The sequence below is a fragment of the Andrographis paniculata genome, unplaced genomic scaffold (assembly GCF_009805555.1).
Source record: "Andrographis paniculata isolate CXL003 unplaced genomic scaffold, ASM980555v1 Contig79END, whole genome shotgun sequence".
NCBI classification, from domain to species: Eukaryota; Viridiplantae; Streptophyta; class Magnoliopsida; order Lamiales; family Acanthaceae; genus Andrographis; species Andrographis paniculata.
The window spans coordinates 1445280-1467722 of record NW_026137616.1 but is presented as its reverse complement, the minus strand read 5'-3'; the positions used below and the strand labels follow the sequence as shown (position 1 = coordinate 1467722).

The following is a 22443-nucleotide window of genomic DNA, read 5'->3' as shown; positions in this document are numbered from 1 at the left end:
CTTGTCATATTTTTAATTATTTGTTTGAATTTATCTTAATTTCAAGGTAAAGTTAGAAGTTAGTTACTATTGAATTGATACATTTAAGATTCATTGATAATGAATTAAGAAAATAAATAATTTTCATTAAATCCAAATATGCCAGAACAAAGCATGCCTTGAAGTTTGTCTTTCATTCGCATTTTTTTTAGCAGACTCAAACCTAACTAATTTAATTCATAAATAAAATGAAATCTAAATATAAATATCTAAAATATCTCACTATAAATCTATTTATATATTTCTAATCGGAAATTAAGAAAAGCAATTTCAAAAGATAGGCAACTAAAACCAATCAGGTGCTGCTTATGAAACGAATGAAATTTTTCTTGGGACTTCCCGAAACAACCAATCCAAAGTGTACTAATTTAATGTATATTGGATGTACAGATACGTATTAGTGGTACTACCAGAAATTGCTAGTACAAAACTCAGTACTACAGGAAGTACAACTAAATGGATCCCATTCAGCCTCCAGATTCTATTTAATTTTGCTGGTAGATCATAGATGAGGGAGGAGGAAGAGTTTTCGGGCTTAATTGGGCGGCGGCGCCGCCACCATTGATGGTGTCAAAATCGAGCAGCAAAGCCTCCTCCGGCGATCTTGATACCACCAATGGTGGCAGTGCTGCCCGCCTAACTAGGAATGACACACCGGATCGTATCGAAAATATGAATCGATATCGATACCGTATCGAATTTTTTGGTATGGCGAAAATATATATCAATATCAAAAGTTTTAATATATCGAATTTGGGTATATCGAAATTTTCGATACGGTACCGATATATACCGTTTATATCGAAAATTTTGATTTCAGTATATTATATCAAAAATTTTGATTTCAATACAATACCGATATATACGCTTATATCGAAAATTTTGTTTTGGATACGATACCGTTGTATACCGATTATACCAAAAATATAATTTTAAATTTTAAAATAATTAAAAAAATTAATAAATATCATATTTTCTCCTACGAAAATATTATAAAAAAAATCAATAAATTTTGAATAATTTACATTTTTTTTGGTTAAAATTTAAAAAAATTAATAATTATTATTTATATTAATAATTAAGTTACTTAATGAAAATAGTATCGGTATTATACCGAAATTAAATCGATATTTCAAATAACTATTTTTTATTAATTTTACTAAAAAAATTGCAATTACAGATCAATCTTGGACATTCATAACTAAAAGCTATACTAACCTTGTTTTAAAATGCAAAAACGTGAATCATGTTTCCCATGCAAACTTAAAAAAAACTAATCTTATGCTTCTTGTTGGACTTAATTTGCATACTATTATATTAGATTCGGCTAATATTATTGAGAATTTTACTATTTAAAAAAAAAAAAAAGAAAAAAAAGAAAAAAAAAAAGAAAAGATAAGAATAGAGAGAGACTCAACAAACCAGGCATCAAGCATGTGATGTATAGCTAATTCCAAAATATCAACCAGAAAAACTCAAATGGTTGCTGAATTCTGGCGCAGGAAATTGTAAATGGAACAAAAATTTGTTTGTATGTTTTCATGAGAACTGAGAGATGTAAGAAAACAAACCAAAACAAGTTCATCTTCTATCTTACTGCATTCATATCCAAGGCAGCCACCAATTAACCTCTCTTCACTTTCCCACTGCATCGGCATTTTTAGAAGCGATCCGACTATGCACTGGCGCTGGAAGTTAGCGACCTCACGGGTGTCTTTGAAGGGCTAATCCTATTGAAGATATTACAAAACTTGTTTCAGAAAAAATTTGATTGGTTGATTACTCAGTTCACCTGTAAACTAGTGATAATCTGTTAAGCTTGTGCTCGTACCTGATACGACGATTTCCCAGCATTTCTCCACAACAATCTAGTGCTGAAGTTGCACACTCAGCCTGCAAATTTTCGAATGCAAATTACTGATATTCCTAGGGGTAATCAGCACTAGATAGATTTAACTGATCTATTGTACTATCACAAATGCTACCATAGATCATCATCTAGAACTTCAATCTACCTTCATCATACTAAGGATAATATTTTGAAACTCAACTCCTAAACTTCAACAGAGAAAAATTAAATAAACAGAGTGAATCTTTGGATATATCAAGACTTGAGTAGGTAGACAAAATAATAGAGAATCGCATGAACTTTGAACATCATTACATAATAGCAAATGAAGAGTTAGTCACAAATTTTGTCAGATTCTTGTTATTAAATCTCAAAGCTAATTTGGACATTTTTTAATGAAATTGTGTTCATAATTAAACAAGAATGCCCCTTTTAAGTTGGCATCAAAGGCTTGTGCCAAGCCATGATGTAAAAATAATCTCAGAGGTGCAATAAATGGATTCACAAGCAAATCAAGACATAACTGATATCACAAAACCAGAACATAGGCTCAAACTTATATTTCATATTTGGAAAATTTTAAGTGTACCTCAGAAAATTCAACAAAAGCAATTTTGGTGGAGAGTGTGTGATCAACCAAGAGCCTCAGTTGAGAAACCTAAATTAAGAGTCCATTGGTCATACAGTATCAAGCAAACAATTTGCAAAACCTAGCTTTCATAATTGACCTTCAGACCATACCTCTCCACATTTCCTTTCAAAAAATGTCCTGACATCTTCTTCAGTAGCCTGCTCAAGACCACAATATCAAAGGAAAATGTTAAAACCATTTAACTCCTATCAAAATCTATTCATCAGCACTAAGTGCCAAGAAAGACAATACACTTGAAATTCTTGCAATGTCACAAAAAACAGAGAGGAATATTGTATACCTTTCTGTCAATGTTTGTGCAGTAGACAGTCCTGGCACACATTTCACGTTCATCCTCTGACTGCACAAAGATACAACATAGGCATGAATATAAGCATTTTAACCGATGTAACATAGAAATTTGCTCGACACTATTAGCAACACAGAAGCTTTATCTGTTTTCTACCCTGGGTAGGAAGGTCGGGTTCACAGGAAGAATAGCTGTTTTAGAAGGCATGACCTTGATAGAAGAGGATTCCAACATCATCCCGGAAAGGCTAAGAGAAGCTTTAGCAGAAACTGTCGGTATTGTTCAGTTACATGAAATATGACATATCAGTTTGACAAGTGTGTTAATGAACTCCAAGTACAATATTAGAGAACAAAAATAAAAAAGAGAACTAACAATCCTCCGCAAATTCTACAAAAGCAAAGCGAAGACGAGAGCGAGGATCGCCACACACACGACAATCAACAATCTGCAAAACAAATACAGTCTAAATCATACTTATACATTGAGTCTGTTAGCCATCCTAAAAAGTTCAGCTCAGTTTAATGAAATTAAGATGAAGAATCTACAGTTCACTATCCCAGTTCTGTCACAACTAGCATAAAATTTCTTCTCCTCTATATCAAATGTGTGTTTTGGGTAACGTTTTTATTAAGGGGCCAACCTAAACACTAGTTTTATGGATAAGTAATGCAAGAAAAGCATATAAAACATTAACGTATTGAACAAAGAGCTCAAATGTGAATTGGTAATCTTGTAGAAATGGCTAGGCAACAAGAAGGAAAACTGAGAAATGAAATGAGTTGGCGGCAGTGACAAAGAAAAAACAAATCCTGTAAAACACAAAAACCATATAAAAGACTCAAAAAGGTTGCACCTTGGTGATTTTACATTACCATCCAGCCAATGGCTTATGAACAAGTGGCACTTTGGGCTCATGACCTCTTCCATATGAAAAGCAATTTTCAGACTCACCATGCATTAGTTTGGTAACTTCTTGGCAACGATCGCTTGCATATTCTAAGCTTATGTGCATAACTAATATCAGACATTCTGAGCTTAAAATTTTATATCCAATTGTGATTAATGATTTCAATGCTACTTTTGCCCAATCATAAAATCGCAAAGGACAGCGAATATACTAATTGTATTGTCTCTTTAGATAGTTTGATGTTTCACAGACCAGTTACACTAGTCTATGGTACTCAAGAATGGATAATATAATACAGTTTTTCAAACAACAGAGTGTACTCTGGAAAGCAAATGTCTTGATCAAGACCGAATGAGTTTCAATATAAATGAAGTTCTAATAACATGGTAAAGTGGTATTCATTTTAGACGGAGATGAACGTAATAATTCCGAATTCCAGAATCAGTAGGGAAACTTCAATTTTTTCGATATGTTATTAACTGCCAGAAGCAAAATAACAAAAAGGTTTTGTAAACAAACCTTCCAACTCTCTCTCAGGACACTGCAGTGTGTGCGACACTAAAATAAACTGGGCATCATGGAATCTAGTCAAAGAATAAATGCTCCGAAGGACACATCAAATTGTGCATGGGAACCTATATTTAGCTTCTACGGAGATCTTATCATCCCATCCAATGCTGTTCTAAATCCATGATCCAGAAGTATGCCAGCTTGCTGAGCAAATGTTAATCTCAGGCGCTTGCTACCAAATTTAGGTAGTGTGCTATTATCTTAAATGATTCTAGCTGGCAGACAGTTCTTCGCCGTGACTCAGATAAGTAAACACGTGTAACCAAGCCGTCATAATAATTATTAAATGCTTCTTGCACATCAAGTAAATGCACACTAATTAATTAAAGCAATGCATGTGTAATATAATGAGCATAATAACTTACGTGTCCACATTTGCTAAACAAATCAGCGAGCCGCTCCTCAGTAATCTAGATTTGAGGGTAACAAAGATACGAACCGGTTAAAAGATTAGAAAAAAGCTAAAAAAGGAACTTGAAACCACTGATGTAATGAAAGCTTCTTGATCATCCCTTACATTGTGATCAATGTCAGAAATATAAACAGTTCGCTTAATCCTGTCTTCTGTTTGAGCTTTGGATGCCCTGCGGCTTGCTCTCTTCTTACCTGGGTTGTTGTTGTTTCTTTTCTGAGAAAATATGCATAAACAAAGCACTATTAGAAAAGATTCACGCAAAAGATTATCGACTCAATGTAAGGAATGTTGATTGGCACTTCAGAACTCCGTACTCACCACAACTTAATTTAGGAGAATATGTTACGACACACATAAAATTTGTGAGGCTGAAAATTCTACAGCTGAAAACAAGTTTAAGAAACATAATGAAACAACTATTAAACAACAGCTAACTCATTTGCAACTCATATCAAACTATAAACTGAGCTTTATATCTCTCTAAGTGTGAAGTGTGATGGTATGACTCCCAAACAAGTTTAAGATCTCCTTCCACGCCTGTATATAAATATATATAGCAAAGTCCAATTTGTTCACAACCAAACTGAATTTCATTGTGTGAAGCAGATCATTAGTAGCTCTATTCAACTAAATATGAACCAACCAATTTCTTGTCTACAAGAATAAATACAACCAACACAACAAAACGTAACTTCCCATTTCATGTTATGCCCCACAACCCCCGAAATAAATGAATTAATAAATCTACTTTAGCATGTGCCCTGTTGCTGATGGTTCCTCCGGACCATCTAAAAGATCGTTCTTTAATGATTACTGTATATATAAATCTGGATGTAAAACCTCGGCGAGAAAAAGGTCCTACAACTATATCATCAGGTAATAGTGAACTGATCTACCAGACGGTAGATGATCAGCAATTCTAGCTATTTCTAGAAGAACAAAATCGATCCTGTCTGCTCACGTACTACTAGTGAAATCTGCTAAATAAAACACAATCGGGAAATCATAGCACAACCAGAGCAATCGGACAAGCAAGATTCACAGACACACCTTCAGATCATTCGATGAGGCTTCGTTTCGCAAGTTCTGATCAGGCGTCAGAAAGTAATAAGTCCCCATCGGGCTGTAATAATAATAAGAAGGAACAAACTCCTTCGCCTGTGGATTCAGCTTCATTTTCTTCAGAAAATCGACAAAACCTTTCATCTGCCGCTCGGATTCCGAATCCGCATTTGACTTCAGAGCGGACTCCCGAACACAATCCGGCGCATCACTCTCCTGATCAGATATCTCGGAATTGGAACTCCCGGGCTTTTCAGTGGGTTTATCACTGGGAATAGGATTAGCATTCTTCAGCGATGGTGGATCGAGAACGGCGGCCGGAGACTTCACCTCCAACGCCTCCTCGCCATAAACCTCTCCGCAAGCGGCCATGAAATCACAATTGCAGGAAAATTAAATAGAAAACAACGATTAAACAAATATACGCACAAGCACAAGCACAACCCCAAACCCCAAAATCCTCTCTTATATCCAAGACACACACAAACAATAATTATCAGCCTGCAATCCGATTCCGATTTCCTCAAACCCTTTCCCTATGTATATTTGCAATCCGCGCGGATACGCTCAATGCACGTGGATTCATACAATCTGACACGTACGTACAAAAACCCCACTTGGCACAAACCGCAGTGAGGCGATTATGAAAACGAAAATGAAGATTAAATCGGACCCGATCGACACTCGCTTGCAGGAAGCTTGGTGTTGTTAGTTATGGCAGTAGCTTCTAGAACGTAACCATATCCATGGGCTCTCACTCACACTACTGACTACACACCATAATTTGCAAATTTCAACCTACTATGTAAACTTTGCATGCCCTAGAAATTCACGCGACATAAATATTTTTTTTTTTATTGGATTATATATGTATATTTTACCCAAAATGCGATTATTGCAATGTTTTAATTAATTCTAATCCCCCAAAGTTACTATATATACATATTAATAAACTTTTTAATATCATTTTCACAAATAGCCTTTAGTAATAATTGCAGAATTATTTAAAACACTAATGTGTTCTTACTATTTTTATATTACTAAATATTTTTAAATTTGCATATATAATTTTATTTAAATTTAGGTAAAGTAAATTAATTTTAAAAGTTATCAATTTAATGCAAAAATGGCGAAAAGCAGAAAAAGAACATTTTTAGTCTATATATAAATTAAAATAAATTTACGACAAAAATGAAAATACAATAGAAGAAAAATCGTAATTGTATATCCAATATTATAGTATTGATTATTATAATAAGTAAATATGATTTTAGAAATACAGTAGCAATATTAAATAAATAAAATTATGAAATAACTTTCCCACAAAGCAACTTTATATATAGGATTTGTTATTCCAATAATTTTTATTTCTTTTATACAATTTAAAAATATATTTTAAATCAAAACACTAAAAAAAGCAAATCCATGCATTTTCAGTTAGACAGTTACATAAGGGGATGATAGTATAAATAAATTTATTTTATATATTAACATAATCCTTTTTCTAAATATTCCAAAATGGCATTATCTACTGAACTTTGACCCCCTTTATAGAGATTAATGTTACAATTATTTATTTATTTATTTATTTATTTATTTATTAATTATTATTATTATTATTTTTTATGATTGCAAAACTGCAACTGCTATTCGAACGCCATTCAAATTGACCGAATGAATAGCTGCAAATTAAATTTGATGAGATATACTGCAGACAAGTTAGGCCAATAATTTTATTTTTTATTTTCGAATTAATATTATAAAAATTATATATGCTCATACTCACATACAAGGGGTATCATATATATATATATATATATTTGACAATACACTTTAATTTGTGCATTTTTATAATTTTAGATTTTTTTTAAAAAAATAATAATAAATTTGGATAATTAATTAAAATTTGTTAAAATAACGAATAATCTAACAAAATCTAAATTTACTAACATACTAAATAACAAAAATATGAATAAAGTTAGAATTTTCTACATTTATATATACTTTTAATTTTATAAGTTGTTTGATTTTAATATTTTTTATTTTATTTTAAAAAATCGTATTCTTTTTATTTATATTAATATATTTTCTTTTACATAAAACAAAGAAGAATACGAAGACCAGAAGAGGAATATTGGAAAATATCGCTTTATGATAAAGCATAAATTTTCGGATAGAGCATTCATAAATTTATTGTATTTTTTTAATCCAACAGTGAGATTTACAATCAGATAGTTCAACCATAATTTTATAAAACGTGACAGATTTCTTTGGTTCGTTTGATTGATCTTAATTTTTCTTAAATTTTTTATTTTTACTGTAATATAGTGGTGACTATGACGTATTTATATGTATTTTTGAAAAATTCTTATCTACAATTTGATTACAATAGATTTTTATTTTTTAATATCATATTTTTTTTCATATTTTATTTTTCAAATATAATTTGTTATGGTTCTTTCTTCTTACTAAGGTAATACGTTTTCAATTTTTATATATAGTGAATTTTAACAATAAATTTTTTTAATTTATTGTCAAAATTTTAAACGATTATGCATAAATTAATTATCGTATTATATTAATTCTATTATTTTTATTGTTATGTATTTTTTTTTAGTTTATACTAATCAATTCTAATATTCATATTGTGATGCAGAAAAAAAAAAATCAAAGAAGCAAAAATACAATGTACTACTTATTTTTAATTATTTATTATATTTTTTAAAATTAATTTTTCGTTATTATTGTATATGCATTTTTTAAAATTGATTTGATGTTTAATATAATATTTTAGTAAATCTTTTAATTTTATAGATTATGTTTAAATTTTGAGTTTTTTTTTTATTTGTAAGAATATTTGAAAAATTCATACAGAAAAATGATAAATTTTTAACATATAAAAATTTTATTTTTATTGTATATATATATTTTTAATATCTATTTCGGTATTCTTATTTTTTATAAATTTTTTTTTATTGTGTATGTTATTTTATAAATTGATTTGATTAATATAATATATATACAATTATAATATTATTTATTAAAAATAAAAAATTATAATAAAATTAATACTATAAAAATAAGTCTTGCATAGCACTTATTATAGGGTATGTTTCTCTCAAAGATTTATATATATTTTCGCTATTCACCAAAAAAAATTTCTTTAAAATATATCAAAATCAAAATTTTTTTTTATATTATACTAAAAATTAATTTCATTCAAAACATCGCATCAACGTCTATTTATATCATATTATACAACTATTTACATTCAAAATTTTTACTATTTAAATGCAAATCCCTAAACAAACACACCTATTAACTTATTAAAAAATAATTATTTAATACAAAATATTATTTTTTATATCATGACATATTTCTCCATACTTAAATTAAATACACATATACCCAATATAGATTAGATTACTAGGATTTGAGTTTATCGAGTCGGTTTTGTATTGTCCTAAAATTTCTAATATGGTATCAGAGTCTATTTTTCTCATGCAATAGATATAGTCTACCAACCCACGTTTCTCCGAGTACATTCAACCTCGATTGTACCTGGAGGTCTTATGATTTTAATATCATGTTATATGTCACATGTCCTTTACTTGTTTATTATCAGCGTGCGATCTAAAACCTGTTTGCTGCTTGTCTGTTGCCTGCATGCGATCTAAAACTTGTATGCGATGTACCATCTATCCGATGGTTGTCTGTATGCAATCTTAAACATATCTACGATCTGCTATCTGTCAGCTGCTTGCATGCAATCTGAAACATGTCAGCGATCTGCCCACTGCTCTTTTGTTACTTGCATGGGATCTGAAACCTGTCTGCGATCTGTCATCTGTTTGTTGCTTGTCTATTGCCTGCGTGCGATATTAAATCTGTCTGCGGTCTGTCATCTGTCCGCTGCTTGTCTGTTGTATGCGTGGGATCTGATATGTCTGATGTTTGCGATTTGTCTGTTTTCAGCTCCGGTGGAGTCATCTCGTTTTCGACTCCGATGAAGATTCATTTTGTTTTTTGCTCCGGTGGGGTGATGTCATTTTCGACTCTGGTGGGAGTCATGTCATTTTCGGCTCCAGTAGAATTATTTCATTTTTTGCTCTGGTGGAATCATGTCATTTTCGGCTCCGGTGGAGTCATGTCGTTTTCGGCTCCGGTAGAGAGTCATATCGTTTTCGACTCCCGTGGAGAGTCATCTCGTTTTCGGCTCAGGTGGAGTCATTTCGTTTTCAGTTCCGGTGGAGTCATTTTGTTTTCGACTTGATTGAGTCAAGTCCGATAGAGTTATGTCGTTTTCGGCTCTGGTAGAATTATGTTTTTTTCGGCTCCGATAGAGTCATGTCTTTTTCGTCTCCGGTGTAGTTATCTCGTTTTCAGCTCCGGTGAAGTCATGTCATTTTCGGCTCCATTTGAGTTATCTCATTTTCGGCTACGGTGGAGAATCATGTCGTTTTCGGCTCTGATAGAAAGTCAATATTGTTTTCGGCTCCGGTAGAGAGTCAACTGCTTTTGGCTCCGATGGAGAGTCAACTATTATTTTTATTTTTTATTTTTTTACATTTTTTTTCGTCTGTATTCAACTTTCTTGTCAAACTCATGTTGGTTTCTGTTATACCACTTGAATTAGAGGGAGATATTGAGATATTTTAGATATTCGGTTTTAAATTTAGTAAATTTATATTTAGATCCAATTTTAACGATAAATTAAATTATTTGAATTTGAGTCTATTGAGTCAGTTTTGTATTGTTTATTTATATAATTCCCTTATTTTTTATGATTAATAACGTAATTTCATTATTTTTTTTCAAAATTTTTTAACACATGAGTTGGTTATTAATGATTCCTTTGAATTCAATGATATATTTTGTTTTGATAACAATGATTTGCTCAATCAAAATTTTATTTTTAATTACGCATTTTTTTTTTTTGTGAGAGTAGTTAGCCTTGTAGGGTCAAAAATATTGTTTTAATAATTTAATTATATATATATTACTCTTTTCATTGCTATGCATACTATTTTACACTCTGTTTCTTTGCCTTGAGTTTGGGAACCTAGTCGTGTTGTTACTGTGGAAGCCTAATTAAGGGCCAAATCATCGCCCATTAAGACAAAATTCGAAGTTTACATAAATAGGTTTTGATTTTTTCAAAACAAGATAAATATACTTCGGTCTGCAATGGGTGATAAATACACTTTGCCAAATCATCGACAGTGGAACTAATTAACGATTTCACTCAATTATAAGATATAATTAAATAAAATATATATGATATATATGTCATTTTGTAGACAATAAAATGTTATATATTAAAAATAAATAGAAATATTTATTTGTAATTGATATAAATTAATACTTAAATCACACTATTATTAATTATATAAATATAAATTAATACACTTTACGTCATTACATTATTACCTATCAAATCAACATCTATTAAAACCCCTCAAACCAAAACAAAACCTATTAACCCAAACGAAACTTATCTTCCCAAAACTACAAAAAAAAATTCAAATTCAACCAAAACCAAATCTTCCCAAACTAATACCAAAGAAACAAATCTATTGTCTTTTATTGTCAAATTTAACAGGGATTAAATAGTATGCAGATAAAAAAATATGATTTTTTGACTTAATAATTTTTTTTTCTAACTCTATCATGGTTGCCAGGATTGACATTTGAAATGAAACTCAAAATTTGTTCTTGTCCGATAAATTCACTTGAGTCGCAACAAGCTTGATTATGTTCACTATTGTATTTGTTCGAAGGATGTTGGAAATTTTATACTATTCATATAAAAAAGATTATTTAAATTATCGAATCAAATATTTATATTTTATTTTTTATATTATATTAAAAATTAATTTTATATTTAAAATATCATATCAATACTTATTTATATCAAATCATATAACTAATCTAATTCAAATTTTTTATTATTTAAATATCAAACTCAAAATTCAAAGGCCCCAAACAAACACATACTATATATGTATTTTTCTACTTTTAAGATTGTTTTCTTTACTTTATATGTATATAAACATGTCTTTAGATTTTTTTTTAGAGATTATTTATTTTTAAAAAAAAAAAAAAATTAAATTAACACATTGAAAATATATAATTATGCTATAAGGTCAAGTTTAAAATACATAAGAAAGTGATGATCATTGATCATTAAAAATATTTGTGCCCACATTTTGCAAAATCTTTTTATCAATCATCGACTGTCGGCATCACTAGTATTATACATTTGCTAAATAGTATTGATCTTTTTACAGAAATTTTATAAAAAAATGCTTTTTATACCGTGTTTAGTTAGAATCTGGAAGTATTTTTTAAATTAAAAACATTATTTAAACATTATATTTAATTTTAGAAAGTTAGGTGAAAAGTGGTGGAACAACAAATAAAATAAAAATTAGTTAATCATTACAAATTTTAGAAATGGGCCACAAATGGAGCAACAAAGTCAAGTGATCATTGTATTAAGATTACGAGTAATCGAATAAGTGACCTAATAGGGAGGGGCCACGAAAACGAGAATGGCCAATATGATTAGGTTCTTTTGTATTTTTATTTTATTTAATAAAATATAAAAAAAATTAATTATTATTTAAAATAAAAAGATGAATACAAATACAAATTCAAATCAAAGACACCCAATAGTCATAGACATTATTCATAAATGGATAATCATCCAAGCACCCTTTTACCTGATGAGTGGACAAAACGACAAGGGCAACAATCAAGAACACAATAATACCGTGCTCATGTGTCCACCCATTTCTTGCCCACCTGTTCAAATGCATTTATCATCAAGATGGGATTTTTATTTTATATATATATATACATTTATTTTTTTCAATTTTCAACTTCGAAGATTGTATTGTGAAGGCTACTGATGCATGTGTATGTGTGTGTATATAAACACATGTGATTTAGACCTTTCGTCCTCTGCCCATTTTCCCCAATCGAAACTTTTTTATGATTCATGGCCATCACTTGATCCCAGAAACAGCAACCCAATAGCAATAATACTCCTGTATATTGTTTTTTCAAGCTCTTCGTCTCTCTCTCTCTCTCTGTTTTGGGTTCTTGACTGCGTGATGCATCCACAATTCTCGATTGGGATTCACCAGAAAAAGGTAGGTAAATGAACCCTACTTATTGATTTTTGTTCTTGTTTTCATTGGTTTGCCAGTGTGTGTCTGTAATGAAATTTACCTAAACAAGTGTCTGGTTTGAATTGTTGCTTGTGTGTGTGCCTGAAGAAGACATGAATTAAACATGGAAATTTTGACGATTTGAGGGGTTAGCCATCAATAGCTGCAGAGGGATCTAATGGAGGACAAGAAACTGAATTTCAATCGACCCCTTTTATCAGTGAGAAGAACTGCACCTACAGAAAACACCCATGTCCGAAAAACAAACAATCCCATACCCCCCCTACCCCTACCCATACCCAGTCTTCCTCCAAACAGACCTGAACTCAAATCGGGTCCAATCACGAATCCCGGATCCGTACCGTTTCTGTGGGAACGGGCGCCGGGACAACCTAAGAAAGACATCAAAATTCAAGCTGTCGGCATTACTGTAGCCCCGATCGGCCCAAAGCTTCCTCCGGGGAGGTACAATGGCAGCAAGAATCAACCAGCTAATGCATCTAAACACACCAATAACAGCCAAGCTGTTGAGGATCAAAATGCTAAAACTGCTGAGAACAGAGGAGCAACAATGGAGGAGAAAGCTTCTGATTCGGTGGACAGCGATGGGGAATATGAAGATGCACTAGACTCTCTCTCCAAAACCGATGCATCTTCCTTTTTCAATTGTAGAATGAGTGAATTGGATGGATTGGACGACGGGGATCGATCGGGAGAGGTCTCTGTCGATTTGCATAATCAAGCACTCATGATGGATCGGTTTCTTCCAGCTGCAAAGGCTATGGCTTTGGAGGCGGCGGCGCCGCCTCTAAAGAAACCTTTACCCAAGGAAGAAAGGCCGCCGCCGCCGGAAAAGCAGAGATTGAATCCGTCGCTCCGGTATGGACATAGTTTCACAATGCGGTATTCTCATTGCCTGGAGGAGGAAGAAGAAGAAGATGATGATCAAGAAGACGATCGTCGGAGCCGTAATTCTAGAATAGCTTGTGGCTTGCTTCTGCCGTTTTGCTCGAAGAGTTCATTTGGCCTTATAAATTCCATTCAGGCGCCGTTGTCTTCAGCTCGAAAATGGCGACGTGGCAGCAAAATTCGAACAGCCAGGATCGATGATGAAGGAGGGGATCGTTTAGAAAGCCTTAGCACATCAATGGCAATGGAACCTTGCACGAATCGTGAAGAAGCTCGGATCGAATGCCCTGGATTGACGGGGAAGGGATCGAAGACCTTTCAGGAATTATTGGCTGAAGACACCGGTAGCCACGAGGAGTCGGATTCGGGAGGTTCTGTTGTTGAGAAAACTCTTTATATCGATGCAGTGCACAAGTTTGAATCAAAGGTCGATCCGAGTTTGAGAGAAGGAAGTTGCGCAGGCATCGATCAAAGTGAAAAGATCGATTTGGTTATGCGAGACGAGGCATCGAATGATAAATGCACGATGGAGATGTCAACGGCTACGTACATACAAGATAAGGCGCGGAAGAGTTTAGCACCACCGTTGCCGAAATCCCCGGCTGATTCGTGGCTCGGCCGAGCATTGCCTTATAAGTCCACAAAGAGTCCGACTCTACGATCGTATCTTCGAGCAGAAAGTTCTAGAAACTGCGGCTCCAAGGCGCCGGCGCCGGCAAATGATGGTGCCAAGTGGGAAACTTTGGTGAAAACGACGAGGATGCAGCAGGTTAAGCGACAGCTGCATCACTCTGAGGTTAAATAAAATCCATCATTAATTACATATTATATAGTATTTCTCTTATAAATATTCTAATCATGTTAATTATTAACAGGGATTTATGACAGCCGTACCTGAAACTTAAAAGGGACAAATGAAATAAAATCTTTGTATATGTTGTAATATATTTATTAATGTATACAAATACAAATACGAATACGAATAATGTGGGGATGGCTCCTTCGTTGTCGTTGTACTATGTTTTAGCCCATTGTTGATTATGTGGACCTTCCGACCTTCTAATATATTATGGGCCAGTTGTCTTTATTTCAAGATTTCACAATAGTAATATCATTTTTTTTTTTGTTGATTTATTTTTGCATTGTTATTTAATTTTCATAACTTAATTATGAATCAAATAAAATTTAATTCCAACCAATTAAACCAAACGTGTGTTTAGTTTTTATTTGAGTTTGAAATTTAATTTAAATAATATCTTAATTTGATATTTTATTAAATAATATGCAGAGTTAATAATAATAAAAAAATATTTGAAATAATAATAATAAAAACAAATAAACCCAACTTTCAACCCCAAATCAAACCAGCAATTAATTGACCTATTATCCTTCAAAATATATTATCACACTATATTTTATAAACTTGCTATATATATATATAAAAGTTTGAAAATCATAAAGAATGTGCTAGTAATATATCATAATTATTTCTAATTATAGTAGGAATGTGTTGTTCTTTATTTATTTGTATTTTTAGATTACATTTTATTCAGAATATAACATTTAAAATCTGTTTCTGTCCCATTAAATATATATATATATATATTTATTTCATTTTTCACTATTTTAAAATAAATTAAAATAATTCCAAAAATTAACGTAATATATATTGCGTAGAAAGAGTATACAAGTAAATAATCATAAAAGATTCTCGCCGCTTCATAATGAGTCCATTTTAATAAAGCTTTTGTCATCATTTTGCAATTATTTTTTTCATCCCTATCTTCCCAGGGAGTTCAATGTAATTTCACTATTTCCTAAAAATAACATAATTACGTATTAATTATAGCAATATTACAAATATATTATATTATATATATATAAATGCAAGAAAGGAAGAGAAAGTGAGGGAGAAAATCACATGGCCTCGTTGCCAGTGGGACCTCAGCAGCAGCATCACCATCATCATCAGCCACCATCCGAGTCCGACAATCACTTTCATCACCACCACCATAATGCTCTTGACCAAGCTCCGCCTGCCCCCGCCGCCGCCGTGAAGCCTGCACCCCCCTCCGATACTGGTATGGACACAGACAAGGTATTGCCTCTATTCCCACATCCTTTGCTCGACTTCAATTTCTGCTTGCTACTTGCATTGGTCCCCGAAACCCTAGACATCCAGCGGTTTTCCGGTCAATCGAGCTGAGGAGCTTTGCTGCTTTCTCGATCTGTGCTTTCTTAGGGATCGGAGGAAGTGTGTCTGTTGGGATCTGAAAGTCGGAGTTTTTTTTTTTTTTTTTTTTTTAAAAAAAAAAAAAAAATTTCAGCTGGGGTTTGTGGAAATAATCAGCAATTAATAATATTATTACTGTTGTTTTCTATTTTTCTGTTTAATGCATTTGCTTCAGAAAATGAAAAGTAAAGTTTGAAGTTTGAATGGAAGTTTCGCGTGTATAGTTGGTAGAGCTTTGATTTTTCCCTTTCTTTCTGCAGATTCGTTGAATTCCTTTTTGTCTGCTTCATCCTTGCATATATGCTCTGAATGCATAGTTTGAATGTTTGATTTTTGATTTAACTATTGATTGCGTCCTTTTCTCTATATTATACAAAAACCTTTCGGAAATGAAGTTTGCTATTTTCTTTCGGAAAACTACAGCATATTTGTTTCAATCTAGTTGAAGGCATATCAATTTGTTTAATTGAGGTTGGTTTGCTTCTTGAAGCTATTCGAGGGTTTATTCTCCTTAAAGTATGGTTGTCTTCATGGTTTGTTCATCAAGGCTTCTGTCATATGGCGATGCTTTCTTCTAATCCATTCTTTGTTGCAGACAATGAATGCTTTTTGATGCTTCTAAGCATGAAAAATCACTTGATCCCTTAATAACTTTTCCTAGGGCATTCTATGATTATGCATTTATTCTTGCTTAGGATAATAATATGAGGCCGCGGACGAAAATTCTGGTATTGCAGATATAACTCAATATTATTGAAGTGCTGACTATTTGGTTTGCTTCTGTTTTACAGGAGATGGCAGGGTCTACAGTTGAGGGAAACGATCCACTCGCCGGGCACATTATATCCACCACTATTGGTGGGAAGAACGGCGAACCCAAGAGGGTGGGTGTTGCAGCCCGTTTTTAGATCCTCATCTATCTGTGGTTTTAAATTCATTGAAAGATTACAGTTTACTCATTTAGAACTTAGTATACCTTTTTTTATATGTGCCACTAGAAATTCCATGTGAGATCTTGGAGTCTTTAATTGGGAGCTAATATGTTGCTTGTGGTGCTTTAAACAGACAATTAGTTACATGGCAGAGCGTGTTGTGGGTACCGGATCATTTGGAATAGTTTTTCAGGTATGTTTGTAATATTTAATTGTCTTATTGTTTAACCTTGAATCTAGAGCTAACTATTACTGCTGTTTTCTGCAGGCAAAATGCTTAGAAACCGGAGAGTCCGTTGCCATAAAGAAGGTTTTGCAGGATAAGCGTTATAAAAATCGCGAGCTGCAGTTAATGCGTTTGATGGATCATCCAAATGTGATATCTCTAAAGCACTGCTTTTTCTCTACAACAACCAGAGATGAGCTTTTCCTTAATTTGGTTATGGATTATGTTCCCGAGACAATGTACAAGGTCCTAAAGCATTATACAAATTCAAACCAAAGGATGCCACTCATCTATGTCAAACTCTACACTTATCAGGTTGGATTCATCTCATTTGTGGTTTTCCCAGTATCCTTTTATAGCTCCATTCAATTATCTGTTAACAATTTCATATTCTTGTCTCAGTTGTTTAGGGGGCTTGCTTATATGCATTCAGTCGCTGGTGTATGCCACAGAGATATAAAACCTCAAAATATATTGGTAGGCGATCCAAGATTCTTCTCCTCCCTTGGCTCGCGAATGTTCCTGGATTTGTAATTTTATACCATATTTTCTCTTCAGGTTGATCCTCTTACACACCAGGTCAAGATTTGTGACTTTGGAAGTGCTAAGGTTCTTGTAAGTAAATCAACTCGTTTGCCATGACTATATATTGATGCATTGATTTTCAAAATATCTCTAGCTGCCTTAATCTATGCCTATTTTAGTATCTGCTACAATACCTGCATACTTCTGGTTTATATATTTATGTGCAAATGCCAACCACCTTTTTTGGTTGAATTTTATGATTAACCGTTGAAGCAATGAGTTTGTTGTTCTGTTGGTAGGTGTTCATTACTTTTTGCTGCCTCTCTGTGGTTGGTGATTAATTGACTTCTAGTGATTAGGAGAAGAAAAAATGGTTCATATTATTAAGTGAGAAGTCAATAGGTTTTTACTTCCAGAGGATGGAACTCTTAATACGATGAATTATCTACTAAAAGCAACACCCTTTCATTTATACGGCGTATTAATTGTCATATACTATATTTGTATTACTAATTCCTTATGTCTTTACTGTACGTGTATTAGTTACTACTTGTTATTTCACCGTCATATTTTAAATATACAATTTTCAGGTGAAGGGTGAAGCTAATATATCCTACATTTGCTCTCGTTACTATCGTGCCCCAGAACTCATATTTGGTGCAACAGAATATACAACATCAATTGATATTTGGTCAGCTGGTTGTGTTCTTGCCGAGCTACTTTTGGGCCAGGTATTCTACAATTTACTAATCTGGCTCACAAAGTGCTACTTTAGAGTTGTTCTTAAGATCACTTTCAATTGATATGTTTGTTCTGCTGCAGCCCCTTTTCCCTGGCGACAATGCTGTTGATCAACTAGTAGAGATCATCAAGGTGCCCCCCCCCCCGACCTTTCTCCTCTATAAACTAGAAAGTAACTATACAATAATGCTCATATGGACTCTTGAATAGGTTCTTGGCACTCCTACTCGAGAAGAAATTCGGTGCATGAATCCAAACTACACAGATTTCAGGTTTCCCCAGATTAAAGCCCATCCATGGCACAAGGTGTGAGTTCAATATGTTTTCTATGGGTCCTCTCCTCCCTCACCCCTTTGGCCCACACAAGCACACAAAATAAACCTATATATATATATATATTAGCATAACTATTTTATTTTTTTTTGGGTATCAGGTTTTTCATAAGCGAATGCCTCCAGAAGCAATTGATCTAGCTTCGCGCCTACTTCAGTACTCACCAAGCCTTCGGTGCACAGCTGTATGTTTAATTTGTACTTATGCTACTGGATTTTGTTACCATCTTTGATACTTGAACTCATTTAAAGCATATGATTAGCCTTTTATGTAATTAATTATTGATACTCCATTCTTTGCAGTTAGAGGCATGTGCTCATCCTTTCTTTGAGGAGCTTCGGGAGCCAAATGCCCGCCTTCCGAATGGTCGCCCATTTCCTCCACTTTTTAACTTTAAGCAAGAGGTATGCTTTCCAACCTCTTCCATGTATCATTGACTTTTATGTGTTTTTTTCCATATGTATTTTTTTCTGTGCAATCGAGTTTTGCTTATGTCTGCCAACTAGAAGCCGGGTTAAACATTGGTGGAGTAATGGATACCTTTGTACAATACTGAAAATTCTAAACCGGGCCCTTCAGCTGAAATGACATCTGAATAATATGTTTAACTCGTACTACTTTGGCAAGAACTGTTCTTACAGCTATCACAAGCTTTTATAAGTCCCTCGTCTATGACAGAATGTGTCGAATCAATGAGTAGATGTCTATTCTGTGGTTTGTTTCGCATTGTGAGGTGTGTCGTCCTAATTAAAGTAAAATCTTCGCCCGTCTATATTTATTTTTATGTTAGTGTCAATGAAATCTTTGCATCAAATCTCTCCCAAATTTTGGGCCATTTAGATGTTTGCTGTTTGTCTGAATTCTTTGCTTGTCCATTCCTCCACTATACGGCATATTAACATCCAATTCCTTGCGATAGCAGCTGTCTGGAGTTTCACCTGAATTGGTAGTTAAGCTGATACCGGAGCACATCCGACGGCAAGCTGGTCTGAGTATTCCATCTCCCCATCCCACCGGAACGTGATGATCTGAAGCTAAAATCAATGTTCGTTATGGTTTGATGGGTAAAAATAGCTGAAAGAAAAGAGGCTCTTGCTTTATCGCTAGTACCAGAATTGGCATTTCGACACTAATCTGTGGTTTTTTATGCCTAGCCAACTGCGAGTATGATGTATGTATGCACATATTGGCTACTTCAGTTAGTGGTAAGTTGGTGAGTGTAATGTTTGCTTTAGGTCGCGCCTCTGTATATGTGTACTGCCTGAAACACAGAGAGTAATATGTCGTAGCTGATTATAACATTCGGGGCGAAATATGTTTACATTGTCGTTCATGTTAGTCCGAACAGTTTGTGTTAAAACATCAACATAGCAGCATAATTCCAGTGTATTTCTGTTACTTAATTGTCTGTTTCCACCTCCAGGTTTTGTCGAATTCACGTTTCAGTATGTTTTCATTATTGTTATGACATCATTTAAATAGATTAGCTAAGCTGATGAATCCGACCACTGCGCCTGGCGGTGGCAGTGGTGGTGCCGCTCCTCCGATGATTGTCGGCGATGGCAAACCTACACACAGGGCATGTCCCCTGGCTCTTCACCCACGGCACGATGCACTCCTCGTGGAACATGTGGTTGCATGGCGTCACCGTCACGAACTGTTTTGTCTCGAAGTCGTCCTGGCAGACGGCGCATGTCTTCCCGTCGTCGTCCTGCGAGGAGGTGGCGCCGCCGCCGAGTCTCCTGATTATATTGCTTATGTGAGGGCTGTATAGCTGTTTCCTCAGCTTGCTAATGGCTTGCTTTTGATCTTCCTGGCTCAGGCGGCTTTCGTTGTCTCTGGACCACTCGTAGCTCGCCGGTGGCGGCGGAGTGGAGCTTCGCGCTCCCGGATATGCGTCGATGAGGAGCAGTCGGACAGGGTAGGGACGAGGCGGCGCCGGAGGAATGCTGGAGAACCGTTGAGTTGAAGACTTAATATTACAGAACTTTTAAGATGTAAAAATTTGTTGAAAATGAAATGATGACCTCGGAAAGGCGTAACTGGATCTTCTCATCCATTCTCGATCAAGCAAACTTGTTCTTCCTCTTCCTCCGTAATTCTAACACACGAACAAACACGCAGAAAATTAATTATATAGCAGAGTACGATGAGGTGTTTTAGAGGCAATGGTGATAACCAACCAGAGGTGAGATTTCGGGGAAGACGTCGTCGGGGAGATAAATCCAGAAGTCTTCCTCCTGTTCGGACTGCCAATTTTCAGCAGGCGGCCGTCGACGGAAGTTCATGGCGGTTGTGGTGGTGGTGAATGATGCGAACCTGGAGATGAAAGAAATACAGTAATTTGTTAGTTGAGGGAGGAAGATATTTCTTTGATTTCTTTTGGGGCATTTACTTTTTGGTTTGTTCTTACCACCATGGAGGAATTTTTGAGCGTTTCTACGAATGGTATTAGGACATTGTAGTAAGTAATCGATTTTTCAGTCGATACCTTATGTAGATGGTGGGAATAAAGTGATTCTTTAGAAGATTGAAGCAAAGAATATGATTCTGGTCGCATAAGGTTTGGGATTAATGTCCCGTCCGGGTGTTTTCTGTTAAAAAAAAAATCAACAAAAGAAACTAATCAAACCAAAACAACTTTTTTTGCTCTTTTTAATTTTACATTAAAAATATTTTTATATAATAAAAGTATTTTTATAATTTCCTTTTTTAATTTGTTAGAGTCAGACAAAGATAATATTTAAATAGTTCATTAAGGAATTCGTAGTTAGTGAACTCACGGTGAAAAAGTTATGAGTTAAAATTTTGGAAGTATATTAGTCTTACATACAAAATAATAACCTAGATTGAGTAGGTCGCCATATTATTAATGTTCATGTCATTACCATTGTTTTTTATTATTGAATATATTAATATATTGACTTTAAAATATAGAGTATACTAATATATATCAAAAATAATTAAATATTTATTTATTTTAAAATACTTTGTTAGTAGGTAGGAGCCTTGCATTAAGTCATTGGGACCAATTTAATTAATACTCCTGCTTTGTATTCGATCAGGACAGGACTTGTTATTCATTGCATTGGATTTTGATATGCACCCACTCGTCTCAATTACGCATATTTATGTCTATTTAATTATCTACACCTACCTAATTAATACTCAACTACCATGTTCATATTGGTCGTTCCATATCTTTATGTCATTTTTTTTAAAAATAATTACGCATTTTTCACTCATATAATTTTAATTATCTATTAATTATATTTATAGTAACACTTCCGAAGTAGAACTGAGGGAGTATTGATTTGTAAATAAGTACCGCTATTATTTATTTATTTATTTATTTCTCATCGTTAAAACCAAACTACGGGTGATTCTTTGGATTTGCGTTTTCAGTCTAAATTTTGAATAATATTTTTCTGAAAAAAATCAAATACTTAGTTATTTAATTATATAAAATAGTTATAATATTTTAAATATAATATTATTTTTATTTAACATTAAAAATAAAAAATTATAAAAATAAAATAGTAAAAAAGTTTAAATTCTCTTTTTAAGTTTCTTTTAATTTTTT

General features: G+C 33.5%; 4 protein-coding genes across 8 annotated transcripts; 2 read left to right on the top strand and 2 right to left on the bottom strand.

Annotated features, from left to right (window-relative positions):
* Positions 1-1455: 1455 nt before the first annotated feature.
* Positions 1456-6523, bottom strand: LOC127240126 (polyadenylate-binding protein-interacting protein 8-like). 2 transcript variants are annotated; one of them, XM_051258606.1, is made up of 10 exons: positions 5775-6516; positions 4827-4937; positions 4675-4719; positions 3205-3277; positions 2986-3098; positions 2821-2880; positions 2630-2677; positions 2478-2546; positions 1871-1932; positions 1456-1769 (listed from the first exon to the last, which is right to left on the bottom strand). In XM_051258606.1, exons 1-10 carry the CDS (start codon positions 6156-6158, stop codon positions 1715-1717), a joined length of 1020 nt encoding a protein of 339 aa, XP_051114563.1. In that variant the 5' UTR covers positions 6159-6516; the 3' UTR covers positions 1456-1714. The 2 variants fall into 2 exon arrangements, with proteins under 2 accessions (XP_051114563.1, XP_051114565.1); XM_051258608.1 differs by lacking the exon at positions 2478-2546 and having other exon boundaries at positions 5775-6523.
* Positions 6524-12671: 6148 nt separating this feature from the next.
* On the top strand, positions 12672-14995 carry LOC127240651 (uncharacterized). Of its 3 annotated transcripts, none has more exons than XM_051259447.1 (3): positions 12672-12943; positions 13073-14666; positions 14746-14995. In XM_051259447.1, the coding sequence occupies exons 2-3, from the start codon at positions 13140-13142 to the stop codon at positions 14773-14775; spliced, it is 1557 nt and encodes a 518-aa protein (XP_051115404.1). In that variant the 5' UTR covers positions 12672-12943; positions 13073-13139; the 3' UTR covers positions 14776-14995. The 3 variants fall into 3 exon arrangements, with proteins under 3 accessions (XP_051115404.1, XP_051115403.1, XP_051115402.1); XM_051259446.1 differs by having other exon boundaries at positions 13070-14666; XM_051259445.1 differs by having other exon boundaries at positions 12672-14666.
* Positions 14996-15761: 766 nt separating this feature from the next.
* Positions 15762-20263, top strand: LOC127240294 (shaggy-related protein kinase eta). Its single transcript, XM_051258873.1, has 12 exons — positions 15762-15968; positions 16895-16987; positions 17169-17228; positions 17304-17576; positions 17664-17738; positions 17820-17876; positions 18377-18517; positions 18609-18659; positions 18738-18833; positions 18961-19044; positions 19163-19264; positions 19783-20263. Exons 1-12 carry the CDS (start codon positions 15792-15794, stop codon positions 19882-19884), a joined length of 1311 nt encoding a protein of 436 aa, XP_051114830.1. The 5' UTR covers positions 15762-15791; the 3' UTR covers positions 19885-20263.
* On the bottom strand, positions 20231-21425 carry LOC127240295 (uncharacterized). 2 transcript variants are annotated; one of them, XM_051258874.1, is made up of 4 exons: positions 21274-21425; positions 21044-21179; positions 20888-20961; positions 20231-20809 (listed from the first exon to the last, which is right to left on the bottom strand). In XM_051258874.1, exons 2-4 carry the CDS (start codon positions 21146-21148, stop codon positions 20344-20346), a joined length of 645 nt encoding a protein of 214 aa, XP_051114831.1. In that variant the 5' UTR covers positions 21149-21179; positions 21274-21425; the 3' UTR covers positions 20231-20343. The 2 variants fall into 2 exon arrangements, with proteins under 2 accessions (XP_051114831.1, XP_051114832.1); XM_051258875.1 differs by having other exon boundaries at positions 21256-21372.
* Positions 21426-22443: the final 1018 nt, after the last annotated feature.